The sequence below is a fragment of the Ischnura elegans genome, chromosome 6 (genome assembly GCF_921293095.1).
Source record: "Ischnura elegans chromosome 6, ioIscEleg1.1, whole genome shotgun sequence".
In the NCBI taxonomy this organism is placed as follows: Eukaryota; Metazoa; Arthropoda; class Insecta; order Odonata; family Coenagrionidae; genus Ischnura; species Ischnura elegans.
In genome coordinates this window covers 11,314,349-11,329,437 of record NC_060251.1, presented here as the reverse complement: position 1 = coordinate 11,329,437, position 15,089 = coordinate 11,314,349, and the positions used below count along the sequence as shown (strand labels likewise).

General features: G+C 39.0%; 1 protein-coding gene across 2 annotated transcripts in view; it reads right to left on the bottom strand.

The window, feature by feature from the left end:
* The window catches only part of LOC124161505 (protein takeout-like), a 29,316-nt gene extending 27,833 nt beyond the window's left edge, over positions 1-1,483 (bottom strand). For both annotated transcript variants that reach the window (XM_046537842.1, XM_046537843.1), the window contains exon 1: positions 1,123-1,483. In XM_046537842.1, the coding sequence (XP_046393798.1) occupies positions 1,123-1,201 (79 nt within the window). In that variant the 5' untranslated portion in view covers positions 1,202-1,483. The remainder of the gene's footprint in view (positions 1-1,122) is intronic.
* Between the last annotated feature and the right edge of the window lie 13,606 nt (positions 1,484-15,089).

Below are 15,089 nucleotides of genomic sequence, written 5' to 3'. Positions count from 1 at the left end.
AAAAGAAGTATTAGAGCATTAAATATTGACATTGACATTGAGCATTGACTCGTCTGGCATATACTATGCCATCGTCATAACGGATATATAATGACGTAACGCAACATCGCTCATCATCCTCAAATGAAGTAGTTGAGTTAGGTTGATGGAAGGCATTTCCTCTAAACAATGTATATTTACTTCCTTTCTTACTAAATTACCTCAGTTTTTTTCGATGCGCCCTTTTTATATATGTATTTATGACTGCGATTAAAAAAGTACTGCTGCAACTATAAGTACTTATGCACGATAAACAATTTTGTATTACATAAATCTTACTGAATCGAATAACGAACTCCACGCTTCATGAAAAATCGTTTTCGGGTCACTCTTTAGGTAGGCTATTTAATTTTCTGTGTTGCGAATGCCATTCGCAGGAGTCGGGTTGCATTGAAAGTGATTTAAAATACTGGATCCTGTTTTCAACCGAAAAACTCGCTGCCCTCGAATGATTCTACTATTTGTGCCTGCTTTTTTCAGTACTAGGTAAAGGTGAAAATATGCTTCTTTTTAGCCAATATAATTACTGTCCTTCATCTAAATATTCCTATAGATTTTGAGGAACAGGTTTTAATTTTGCCTGCGCTCACAACTAACTATTATTTAGCTATTTGAATGGATCAGTGGTTTGGAGGTCCGTATTGTAGCATCCCACATCATAGATTAAAAGGTTAACTTTATTGTATTCCACACAGTATTTATTTGAAACCATCAAACCATTATCGACCTCTTTATGCCATTATCATTCATCATTATCATCATCAGGTCATTTATCAGACATATGTATATCTATTTGTTCACCTGTCTATATAATCACCTGAACAGTTCGGAACTGCTTGGGTTTTTTTTTAAATAAATACAAAGTACAATACAACAAAGTTTACTTTTTAATCTATCTAGCTATGTGAAGCTAAACTTAAATGGAAAGAAAGTATACTTGATTAATTTCTCACTTAATTGTTTCCGATTTTTTCTGTGCACACGAATGACATCAGGAGAGGGACGGTTTTATTCCGTGCCTACTTCTAGGGTTGTCAATAGCAGGTTATATTCGCATTTCACAGCGCTTTATGGAGTACTTACGTAGCGGTAGCACGGCACCCGAGGTGATAGTGACCACAGACGCCAGATAAAAGAAAGCGGCGACCGATCTGCTCTTCATCTTGATCTCTTTCCTTGCAGACAGCAGAAGTAGCTGAACTAAAAAGCGGTCACGGTCAACACTCTGCCAGCCGATTACACGCGGACACGGCTTCGGCCAATAAGAAACTAGACTTCCCGAATAGATATCTGTCTGAGTGAGTCTATTTGGCGAATTGTCCCTCGTGGGATGCCGGCACGTTGGACTATAGAGCGGCGCTCTCTGAAGACACTTTGCTTCCCCGGGGCAGAGAACCTGATGAGACACCGATGCAGCGACTCTCGTCCGCCGAAGACAAAGTATATAAACGTTTCCCCTCCCGTTATATATATTCCCGAATGCGCAGTAGCGTCCCTCGCTCGTTTAATTTTTTCTTTGTAAATTTTGCTAAAAGTTATTTTTCCTCTTTTTCCTCCTACCTTCGTTTTTATCTCTTTTTTGAATTTTATTTCTTCCCTCAGCACACGCGCAGGCTTAATGATATCACTCCCATCGTCGCCCTCCCGTCATCCTTGATGAGGTGATCCGGTGGAATCAATCGTGTCCCAATTAACTTTTTATGATACCATAATGCCACTTGATTTTTAATTTGCCTCATTTTTTTCTGAATGCAGTACCTTTTAGTCCTGTGGCGAGTGCTTTTTCTAATAAATCAATGAAGTCAGCGTAGTCGTGGGGTCATCTATCTGGTGAAATTCTATTCCGGAATGGAAGCGGAGTTTACCGCGTAATTGGGAAATTACGAGAGGTCTTCCAGCTAATAGCTTCCTTTACATGCATCACTTATTAATTGGCGACCCTTCCAAATAGGAAAGCTGTGTTAATTTTGGACGCTAGAGGGAAATGGAATACTAACAAGTAGACATCGGGCGATTGATGTTCGTGACCTGTATGCCGATGGTATTTTCTGAAACTATATAGGTAAGGTAGAAAAAGTGTCACGACTTCCTTCCACATAGGCCCGGGTTCGAGACGTATTCGCATGTAAAGATTTCGCTCACCATTACTTCCCTTGGCTAATCACCTTATTCGGTGGTGTAGTGGCTGAGGGCGCTGTTCCATTGACATTTGACGCGAGCGTCCCTGGTTCGAATTTCGGCGGAGAGTTGTTTTTTTTTTCGTTTTCATAATTTTAGAAATCGCTGTTGCAACTCATCCCCGTTCATTTAATTTTGTTACTTCGCGATATTATTCATCTTATTATTAGAGTATGGGTTTTAAATGGAACTCCGAATTGTGCCTTGCCACGCGAATTTGAGGACGTATATAATTTATTAGACTTGAATTTCCGGGTAATGCGCTCATTCTTGCTCCAACCATTGCTCCCACAGTCTCTTCGTATATTTGTAATCTCAAATCTTTCTTCTCACCAAATAAACACCATTGGCTATCCTCACATTCAGTTACCGACCCTACCCAGTTTCCCCTCCTTCCCCTTTGAATGTGCTTAGGGCGTGCATAGAATATGCAGAGGTCGTTCCTCGCTGCACTGACTTTGAACAGGTGCATGGGGAGCGTTCTCAGCATATTCACTAAACTAAGTTAGGGTAATTCGACAATGATGGTTGATTTGGTACATCATTTCAATGATGTCCGCGGGTTGTGCGATCCGAGGTGCAGGTGGAGTGCGGAAAAAAACCTCCCCATTCACGTGAAGTTCGAAGATTTTTTCAAATTCTCCTCCCAAACGTCTACTTAATGTGAGAGCGATGTTCGCATGAATATTAATTCCTTTATATCTTATTTCACATCAACTTAAAAAAGAAATAGTTTTCGATAATTTAACCATGGATATATAGCAAGTGGAAAACGTTGATTTAGTTACGCAGGAAAAGAATATGTTTACATCTTACTTGTTTATGTCTACCAGTTTGGAGGGATAGATGAAAAGCCAAAATTTAATTTGTCTCACATAGAAGAGAAGATTAAAAATATTGATCTTACGCCACAACTTCTCCAAGGAAGGAGTCGCTCGCAAGAGTGTAAACAACAGCGAACCACTTTAGACCAATGCGCGAGGTCGAAGAGTCGCCGAGAAGGAGAGCTACGCTAGGCAATTGTTCTTGACGTGATCAGCTCATCTGCGAAAGGGTTGAAGGTGTCGGTTTTTTGTCACCAATGCCTCGAGATGTCGGATACGGATCGAAATAGGGAAAAATACGAGTTTCTTCATTATTTTCAAGTCAAATTATTTGTAAAAAACTATGTCGCCACCAACAACGGAATTTAATTGGTGAAGGATTAATATATATGGTAAGCGGAAAATGCTGACATAGCTACACCGTCGAAGAATACGATAACAATTTGCTATTTTTATTTATTACTTATGAGGGATAAATGGCAAGCCAACATTTAATTTGTCTCATATAGAGGTGAAGATTCCTTCGAGTGAAGACACTTCTTTTGTTTTTGTATTTATTCCCTCACTGAACGTATTGGAACCATTGAAGTACAGCTGTGTTGATAAGTATCGTGAGATGTCGTTTTTAGGACAATCTCCAAAAACATACAATTTCTACCGGCAAAATAAAAAAAAAATGTTTTATCTTAAATAAGAACCAAAATTGTGCAATTAAAGTTTGTAAGAGTACTGTCAAGTGTCATAAGAGGCAGAGATCATTAGTATTATTTAGTTTGTTTTTTTTTTACTTTTTTGCTGTCTACGGACATAATATATATGTCCATGGACACAGCATAAGAGGAATAGCGTGTTTACTACCGAGAAAAAGTTTGTTTTATTTGTCATTGGACATTCTGTTACTTCATAACTGTCATATAGTAGTGTATCATCATGTTCGCTACCATCCGTCATGTCCATAGACTGCGGAATTCACGAATATAATGTCCACGGACATTACGATTTCCTCTAAATTAAGTTATAGTTTGGGCACACAGTAAGTTAGAACGCTGTCCTTATTACATTGAACTTGTATCTTATGGCTGTAAAAGATATCTCCATTGTAATTATTAAAATATTTTACTTTTAGTAATTTTTACTTTTCCACGGACATGACTTATGAGCTGGGCTCTTTTAAAACACTGAACTAAAATGTATCTTTCAGCATTTAAACATCACTAAACCAAGTATAAACTCAAAAAACCCAATCTATCAGACAATCTCCTCTACACACTGGTTGTTCAGGGCTGCCACCATGTACTATGAATAATTCTGTCTTCATCCTGTGTGTACACGGACATTGCTTATTTGGGTAGGGCAAATATCTTTTATTTTATAAAAACTAGTACTATGAAATAAAAACAACCCATAAAGACTACTTTAAAATATTTGTATTTTTTTAACTTGTTTAATGGTAGATTTTATTATAAGTAACTTAGCAGAGGTTGTTTATACAATAAAGTCTTTTTGAAAATCTATATGGGCCTATGGACATTAAATTTAGGGAATATAATTTTTTTCTTTACTAATTTTTTACCAATGTTAGCAAAAGGGTACATAAAATAATATGTCAGTTTAGTTTTGTTTTAATATTATTTGTTATTTTATGGCTGTCCATGGACTTAATTTTGCGCGATTATGGGAGAATGACCCTTTTCAGGTGTTATCATAGCCATCGATTTGGGCGTGTGAACTAGGGCTCACCCGCGTTAACTGCAGGCTGCTTCTAGATTACTTTCATGGTCAATGGTTGAATTATCACATATCCATTATGAAGGGCCAATTTACCATCGACACACAGTGGGCTGATATCGAAAAAAGCTGGTCAAAACCTAAAAAATGTTTTTTTTTTCAAGTACTGCAAAGTTGGAACTTTGCACAGTTCTTGTCAACATATCAGTGTATGTTTTGACGCAAATCGTTTTTCATAGGTTAATGAAAAATAATAATAGTAACCGTTTAATAATAATAGAAATGTTTGCTTCTATTGAATTGCTATAGAAGATGTGCTATAACTTTTAACGTGCTGAATTTCGAAGAACAATCGATACGGGCAATTTCTGCGAAATTTGTTCAACTTTGAGGCCATGTGCATTATTAAAAAGGTAACTTATGAGAAACGGGTTGAGTCAAAACACGTACTTAAGTATCGACAGGAACGGTGCAACTTCCAATATGAAAAAAAAACCTTTTTCGTGGTTTATCCAGCTTTTCTCGATATCAGCCCGACGGACCTTTGACATTTCACTTGGTACATGGTTGGAAGTTGTATCTCCCCAACTATTCCTAGGACTTCCAATTTACTCACATATCTCACTACCAAATAGAACCATGAAATAAGATGGTAAGCTTTCCCGGCGAATGTCCTTTGTCCGTGGAATATCTCAACTGGTGGAGAATTACTTCAATAAAGCAGCATGCTCCAAATAGGGTTAAAATGACCAAATCGCTGTCGGTCTCGTCATCATGGCTAAATTCCCCAAAGTTAAGCCATTAAATGTGAATCATAACTCGTAGTTCCTGATACTACCGGTTTACATAGAAATTAAGCAACTGATAACCAATTAGTTAGAAAAAATCATTAGAAAGCATTGATAATAGCCCAACTAATACTCAGTATCCTGTGATGGACAAGAATTCATTGTTCGAGAGTAAACTTATAAGTAAGGTCTCCAATTTTTTTGTCAATAAATATTACATTAATTTTAGTTTTTGGAAGTATCGTAGGAAAGGCCATGGCTTCAGTTATTCTTCGAAGTAGTCTGCCTGGCGCTGGATGACTTTCCCCAACCGCACGCTGAACTTTTCAATTCCGTCGTCATACCAGCTTGCGTCCGCGTTGCGGAGGTACCGTTGACCTCGTCTTGCACCTCGTCGTCCGTCCCGAACTTCAATCCTTCTCGGTATTCTTCCAAGGCGAGCAACATTTGGAAATAACTGAGGACACAGACCGAAAAATCATCTCCTTAATGTTTGAAAGGACACCCAAATACTTCTGCACATTCCACGCGCTACCTCTCCCAGTCATCTGCGAGCTGTTTGGGCACCCACCTAGGAGTGGACGTTTGGGCGTCCGGAAAGGAATTCGTGGCAACATTTACGAACGTTTTTGACATCCATGCGTTTTTCACAGTTAACTTCAATCAATTGGGGATTAATGTCGATAGGTGACAACTTTTTCACTGTCAAAATTCGTATCATTGACCGAATTTCAAACTTGGACGGAGACGTGAGGGGAAGCTCGATGGATACGGCTGTTGTGCCAAGATTCGAAAATCGAAAGTTCTTCGCGGTGGTGTAGAGAGACAGAGGAGGAATCACGGGACACGGTGGCGTAGGCGGATTGCGCCTAGTGCTTCATGCAGCAACGACTTTGGAGACATTATTCTTAAGTTCACCTTCGTATGCGGGGATTTTTGTTCACTATAATCGTGTGTCCATGTATCTGAAAGTCAAGCAAATAATAACGAATCAGTCAGAAAAAAAATATTAGAAATCATTGATTAGAGTACGACTAGTGCTGATTACCCTGTAATGGACGAGAATGGATTTGATTTTGCTTTGTTGGAGGATTGTGGGGAACGCAGGTAGCAGAGTACCCAGCTAGCAGGTAGCGCTTGGCTTAAATAAGGGTTATTAATACCTTATCAAAAGAAGGAAACTTTCTGACCATAGGCAGTTTTAATAGGTGATTATTAAGAGATATTTCCGTGAGCTCTGTGCCTCATGCATGCATTGGTAACCTCAGACGATGTAAAACTCCTATCTACTCGTATGGAAACTAGGTCCCTGTGACGTCACGTGGAGTGGAATCGCATGGGCGCCAATCTGGCCTTTTTCAAATGCGGTTAAAATTGACCATTGCCATTCGTCTAAACTGGGATTCCAATAACCAAATCATTTGTGTATTATGAATACAATAATGGTGGGTAACGAATCGCAATCAATGCCTTTCGTTCTCTTTGATGAAGAAAATTACCCTATTGTAAGCTTTCGGCACTTTCTGTGGGATTTTTCACAAAAAAATCGGAATTTTGCCTTTGTCTTCATCTGATTGGAGGCAGCTCAAGCTCAATCCTTCCTTTTTCTGAATTGTGCGAAAGTTTCACACAGAGAAAAGCATTCGCCTCAACCGAGATTCGAATGTGGATTCCCTGATTTCCAGTCCAGTGCTTTAGTTAGTTAAGCTATCGTGGCGTCATCCCTTCAGTGGAGATTTGTTGACTTAACCTCAAAAGATGGTGTGCTCCTAGTCGCATAACGTGCTAAGCAGTACATGCCATCTTGTCTGGTGTAGTCCGTAAATTTCAACAGAGGGGAATGACGCCTCGGAAGGTTTTCTACGAGGGGCACATGAAAAGTAAGATCTCCAATGCCTAGGCGTCGCAGCATGAAGCACTACTCGCAATCTATCCACCCTGTCGTGTTTAGTGGTCCTTCCCCCTTGCCGTGGCATAAACAGTTCCTCATTAGCAAGATAATTATCCGCGCAGCACCCATTCGCATTGAGGGTCTCGATTGGTGATTCCGCCAAGTGTGAACTGCGGTCTATAATTAAGTTTCTGCATGCGATGATGGTTGCTGCGATTGAAATTCGTCGCCAATTGGAGGGAATGTGTTTTCCAAGTGCTAAGACCTGAAAAATGTACGGAATTGGTGCATAAAATGTACGGCTTGCTGCCTCAACGCTCATGACGAGGAGTGGAATTCTCAAAATCAGCGGAAAAGATTATGATGAAGCATAAAATGTGCCCCGCTGGTCGATTTCATGTCCAATGATACAAAAATCTACCACGCGAGGAACTATGAGACCCTTAGCATACTTCGAAGGGCTATCCAGAAGAAAAGACAAAGGTCGTTTGATTGCACGGCGACAAGGCGTGATGCCCACAAGGGACAAGGATGTGGCCCACAAAACAGCGTCACTCATCGAGCTATTTTGATGGAAGGTGATTTTTCACCAATATTACAGTCCAGTTGTCGCTCCCTGTGAATGACATCTCTTTCCGGTCCTAAAAAAATATTTAAGAGAGTGAAAATTCGCTAACGACGACGGCGACGTACAAGAAGTGTCTCTTACCTTCTTACGGGAATCGGCAGGGAGCTGGTTCGAAGAGGGAGTGCAAAAGTTCGTCTCACGGATTTGCAAAGCCATCGAATGCCAGGATGACTGCTTAGAAAAATAGCTGAATGCTCAAGGTTTTAAACCGTGGTATATGCATTGGCAAAAATCTAACTAAAAATTGGCAAAAAAAACATGAAAAAAATTAAATTTGGGACATTACTTTTCATATGGCCTTGAGCTAGAGCTGTATTCTCCGTAATGTGTAGGCTAAATTGTTGCCCTCTCCGAACCTTATTGGAAAGCTCCATAGAGCTATCGAATGGCTTTTTCTCAGAAATGGTAAATACTGAGGAAAAAAGACATTTACAATTTTGTAGGTAATTTTCTGATCTAGAATTTTAGTCTGAGCAATTTTTAACGTAAAACTAACCGCATGGCTTAAAAACGCAAAGAACCATTTTTGTGACCTTTGACCATGGGTAAAATTTTTTGCACACTTTCTAGGACTTCATAAGAGTGGTATTCGTAACGTTCCTGGAAATTTTTAGCTTGTTGGGAATTTATGTAATGGTCAATGTCTATTTTTTGGGCTGATTTGACCGAGCTATACCTGATTTTGGTAGCGATAGTAACGTGACGGCTCCTGGAGGTCAGTTTACTACTGGAAGTGGAAGTTATGCCCCTGGTGGACCTTTTAAAATTCCTTCCCTGCCTTGAAATAAATAAATAAAAATAATAAATAAAATTAATATATAAAGAAATAAAAATAATTTTTGAATTCAACTTGTTGCCTAATAATGGCCATAAAACCTATATAGTTATACAATTATTTAAAAAAGTACTGGTTGAGCTATACGCAATGACTTGGTAAAACATTTCCATGCGTTCGCAGAATCATTTACTCAGCTACATTCGCTAGAGCCTATAAGTCTAAGACAAGTGTTTGCAAAAAGCTACATTATCCGTCTCAGGCAGAGAGCAGAAAATGTCATTTTACATCTAAAGAAATACTTAGGATAATAAACACCGTTGCAGCAGCCGAACGAAGAAAATGTTGAGATTTTAATGCATCTTTGGATTCTCTTAAATAATCTCCATTGCATTCGTGAATCACTTTAAAACCTTAATATGGCTACGACGTTAATGGAGAGAAAATATCCTTTTCTGAGCAGTTTAGTACGAGGTAAAAATGAGAATGTCTCTTTTTCAACTTGTTTTACCTATTTGGCAATTGACAGTAGTCCGCTGTTGATGTCAGTTAACTTGTCGATGTTTGGTAGCTTTCAGTATTGGCCAGTAGTAAAATAAATATTCTACACTGTGTTTTTCTTATACATTTACTACAAACTGTCCTATTTTTACGATCGTGTGAGCAATGCGGAAGTTATGAGAAAAGTAAGTGAAAAGAGAAGTCTTCTGAAAGTCTTGGCTTGAGTGCGAGAAAAAGGTGATAAGATTCGCAACTAGTTGTTGATAATGATTAGTCTTTTTACTCTAAAACACTACCAAATGCGGCAGTTGGAAGCAAATTCTGCAGGAGCATTTAAATGTGCTGCAATTTAATCCCTTATTGCAAAAGGTAATGCTATCACAATGATATAGAAATACGGAAAACGTGTATGTACGGGTGATGCATTTGAAGGAATAAAGGACTTATCCTGCCATAAGTAATTATGAGCCATTATACCGGCTGTTATATATCGATGGCTAATTCTATCAACACGTAGGTATCTGAAATTCGGCCGGTTTGAGACGGGTATCTTTAGCAAAGAGTGGTAACATTAACAAAATACAATACAAGCAAAAAACTCTTTTAAAAACCAATGCTTCTTTATCAGTTTTATTAAATTTTTGTTTTTAATTTCAGCATAGAAGTAAAAAAAATAATCTTTTTTTTGCTCTCTTGAAAAGTTGCTATTTTTGAGATGCGTGTTGTTAGATCTTAGCCATCAATATGTACAATATCCAAGGACTTTAAACGAGAAAGAATGACAATGACTTAATTAAGGTCTGAACGATATTGTGAATATTGTTAACGACTCGCAAATGATTTAAATGAGAGACTTCTATGTGCATAAAATGTGCCGCAGGAAAAACAAAGTGATAGTGAGGAAAAAATGTTAGACGAAATAAGGCTAAAACTCTACTATTACCAGGATGTAGAATAAATACATTATGTAATTTATGAAATTGAACATATTTGGTCTTAGGTCAGAAAACATAACGTGTGCGATGGCATGTTGAAAATGAAGGTAGGTGCTCCGTGAATTCTTCACTACTATTATGGTAGTTATATGTGATGTATACTGAGTAGTACCTAGACGAATAATCATATTATGAAGTAATATTACAAATAAATTACACAAATAATTTAAAACATCACTAGGAATTCAAGGATATTATATTATAGTAGCACATTTATATTTATTTCTATATTCTACGTAATTTTTTGTAACAATTTCATAGGAATATTCCCTACATTCCGATATTTGACGGGCGCTTCTCTCCAACGTATTCTCTCTCATTTGTCAGCCTCAATAGAAGGGTAACCACCGTATCAGATTTTTATTCCATCTGCTTCTTTACACCCTTTCAAAACTCTCCTATGATAACCTTCTTTCGAATGCCTCCTTTGATAGCAATTTTTTTCCTCCTCATAATTGTCACGTTCTCGAAGCAGTTCCCTTAGTCGCAATCGCTATTCCGCACGCATCAGGTCACACCATGAACACACAGTGAGCCATTGGGTTCCGCAGCAAGGAAGAAATAGCACACGAACTTATGAGAAAAATATACGAAGGAAAACTGCGTGACCCGTCAAAAACTGCTACGAGCAAACAGGGATTGCGCTTTATAACTTTTACAACTGGGCTGGGAGCCGCAAGAGACTCGGAGGCGATGTGGTGGGCTTGTTTTTATTGAGCTATTTAGAATGGATACCTTTCCGTGCAATGAGAAGTACTCCATTTTAAAAACTCGCTATATTTCCAAGCATTGGCGTAGTTTGGCCTTCTCAACTTAACTGGTAATTTGTCCGAAAAAAGTACGTAAATAGCTCATTCAAGTGCAATGATAACAAAAGCATCTAGATTTTAAGTAAAATATACCCTTATATAGTGTTTAAAATGTTGTTTTAAGAAACTAATTTAAACTAATTTCCTTAGAAAGGGCCATGGGGACTCCACAAATTCAGTAGGGGTATTCCTTTGCCACAAACCCCCGCAGGATTGCCGTCCCACCAATATAAAACTCATAACTTCGTTGGTATTTCTCAGCCAGACAGGAACGATAAATTAAGATTAATTCTTTGTCGTAGGGATAGGTATCGGGATTAGATTCTCCCCCCAATGATGAAGGGCTTTAATAATTGTTAGGTGGGACTAAGTGCGCGCATGTCTTTTCCCTTTTCTCTTTCTCCTTTTCTTTGTAAACGGCTGGTGTCTGAAACCTCTGTCCCACGCCTATTTACACGGCTTCCGGGGTAGTGTGCAGATGTTGGTTACTCGCAGGAATAATATTACTTTTTATCTTCTAATATTCTAATCTATAGAATTCTCGTATGGCATTTTTTGTTGCCAAACTCCTCCGTAACGGCTGGACCGATTCCAATGAAATTTTGTGTTTTTATTCAGTAAATCTGGGAAGAGGATGCAAACTATCTTTCATTATTCCGCAGGGCCCATGAGGCCCTGGATTGGACCCTGTATCATTACCATAATAAATACGTGAAAAGTTCGTTATTAATACCGGCAGACCTTTTTTCTTTTGAATGTTTTAATCGATGATGATTGTCACGTATAGTTGAAACATAAGCCATTGGAAAGAAAAAGAAATGCATTTTTTTTCCATTCACAATTCGTTTTCCTCGTGATTTACGGTGAAAGGGTCTAGCAGGTTAAGATAATGATAAGTGCCCCCAGATATTTTGAAAAATAAAAATAAACACTTAAATTGCATCCAAAAGTATGTGATTCTCCAGGAGTTTAGGCCTTAACAAAGGAAAATAACCCAAACAAATTGAAACAAGAATTTAGTTTTTTAATCACATCTCCTGTTTTTATTTTCGTTAAATCGTTTTCTTGATTTTTAAGTTTATGTAATATTACGTTCTACCATCCTGATTTTTTTCAAAATTTTTTGACCGGAAACTGAACTCTGACATTTTTTTATTATAGTATTCTACCGATTACAGTAGGCTTCCATGGAATGCTAAAGAAGAGATTTGGGAGCCTCCTATTCCTTCCAGCGCAGTCTTCTTCAATTCACTGTAAGGCCTACTCCCTTTCAATCTATCGAAACATCCCATTCTTTTCCTTCCCCTCCCTCGTTTCCCTAATATTCTACCCTCTAACACCATTTTCAACATCCCCACTAAGTATTCGCTCCATCCATACATTCTGTCTCCTCCGTATCTCATCTAAAAGTTGCCTCTCCTCGCCCACCATGTCCAGTACTTCGTCGTTCCTTTTCCTCTCCGCCCATTTCACCCTCTCCATTCTTCTTCATACCCACATCTCGAATGCCTCCAATCTTATCTCGTCTTCTTTCCTCGGTGTCCACGTTTCCGCACCGTAGAGAGCTACACTCCATATCAAACTTTTAACTAACCTTTTCTTAAAACTCTTACTTACTATCAACTTACTAACTCTTACTATTATACTTAAAATCACTTGATGTCCTTACTATTGTATTCGTTTTCCTATAACGTAATGCATAAATAGTTGAACTGCTCAGCCTGCTCAAGTTTTTTTACCACCCACCTTTATCTTAGGTCTCACATTCCTCGCTCGTGATGCTTAACAACATCGCATTACCTTAGTCTTATTGTGATTAATCCTCATCCCATACTCCTCGCAACGCTCCTATAACGCATCCACTGGAGCCTGAAGCCCCTTCTCTGACTGGCTAATCAACGCCTGATCATCCGCGAATATCACTGATTTGAACATCATTCCTCCCACTTTTATTCCAGCTTCTAACTCATCCCACGCTTCCCTTACCATCTATTCAGCGTGCACGTTAAACAGCAGCGGCGAAAGAGGACAGCTTTGCCTCACTCCTCAGCCAATACTCACCCATCCAGATTCTCCGTCCGCTACCCTAGCAAAACTTGCACAGTCTGGGCCATGCACAGATTACAAATCAATCACCTGTCCCTCCAATCTACGCCTATTTTCTTGAGAATATCCATTAACTTAACCCATTTCACTCTATCAAATGCATTTTAAACATTCACAAATCAGGCATACACGTACTGGTCATATACTAGGTTCCTCTCCTCCAGGGACCTCATTATCACTATTGCGTCACTAGTTGACTTCCTTTTTCTAAAACCTAACTGATACAAATATTCGTCCAAATATTCACCCAAATATTCGTTTGCCCTCGCCTCCATTCGTGTGTTCCATATCCTTAGTTCCACTTTACCCGCGTGCGATATTTGGCTATTAGTCCTATAATCTCCGCATTCCACAGCTTTCTTCTTTTTCGGAAGCGGAATTAAAGCCGTCTTCACGAAATCCTACGGCCACCATCCCTCCTCATAGATCCTGCGCACTAGTTCGAAAAACCTTTTCATAATTTCCTTCCCTAGATTCTTCAGAAGCTCACACGGGATATTGTCCACACCTACTGCTTACCTAGCCTTCATCTCACGAAGTGCTTTCTCTATTTCCTAATATAATATCCCCAGCCCAAGATTATACTCCTCCTCTTCACTCATAGCCTCTAAAATCAATCTCTCCGGCCTGTTCCTTCCTTCATAGAGATCCTCCACGTATTATTTCCATCTACTCTGTACCTCTTCTCTCTCGGTTAGCATACTTCAATTTTTAGCCTTAATTTTATGCATGTTTGCTCTCTTTTGCCGCCCGATAGTGACTTAACTTTGCCATATAACGCGCCTACCTCTCCTTTCTTCTGATATTTTTTATATTTCCTCACAGTCTTTTCCACCAAGCCTCCCTTGCTCTCTTAGTTTCACTCCGTATTCGATTATTAATTTGTATACACATTCTTTTGCTCTGTTCTGTGTCCACGTTCTTTCACTTCCTCCTCTCCTCCATTTCCCTTATCATATTCTCCATTATCCACGGCATCTTTATCCTTCTACTGTCAACGTGATCAATTGAATTCTCAACCGCTTTGACTATTCCCGTTTTAATATTATCCCATCTTTCCTCTACAGTCGTAGTACTTTCAATCTCCCGTATACTGATATCCAGGAGTTCCTGATATTCTCTGCTCATAGTCCCCTTCAGCGCTTCTACATTCCATGTCCTAGCATTTCTGAATTTTATAAGTATTTTGAATCTTAAATTGCATTCCATGAGCACTAGGTTGTGGTGCGAATCCGCATCCGCTCTTGGGAAGCTGCGCGAGCTTTTCACACTACTCCTAAACTTTGTGTTACCATAATCTAGTCTATCGGATATCTCCTCACATCCCCTGGACTTTTCCAAGTGTACCTTCGCCCGTTATGATGATTGAACCACGTGTTTGTGACGAATAATTTGTTTCTCCTGCAAAATTCTGCTGTTTTCTCTCCCCCGTCGTTCCTCCTTCATAGTCCAAAATATCCTTTTTCGTGTCCATTCCATCCCGCATTCCAGTCCCCCATCACTACAGGGTTTTTCTTACCCGGTGTTTCTCTAATCATTTCCACGAGCTGTTCCTACATCTCATCCACTTCTTCCTCCCTATGAATACTAGTTGGTATTCAAACTTAAATCACCACGAAGTTAGTGGGTCGCGCCTTAATTTCTACCACCAGAATCCTATCGCTTACCTGGTCTATACCTACCACACGCTTACCCATCTTCCCGTTTAATACTAAAGCTACCCCTCTTTGGCTTTCTTTCCCTCAACTATATATAACCCTATACCCATCACTCCAACAGTAATCAACATCATTCAACCTCATTTCGCATTATCCTAAGATATCTATC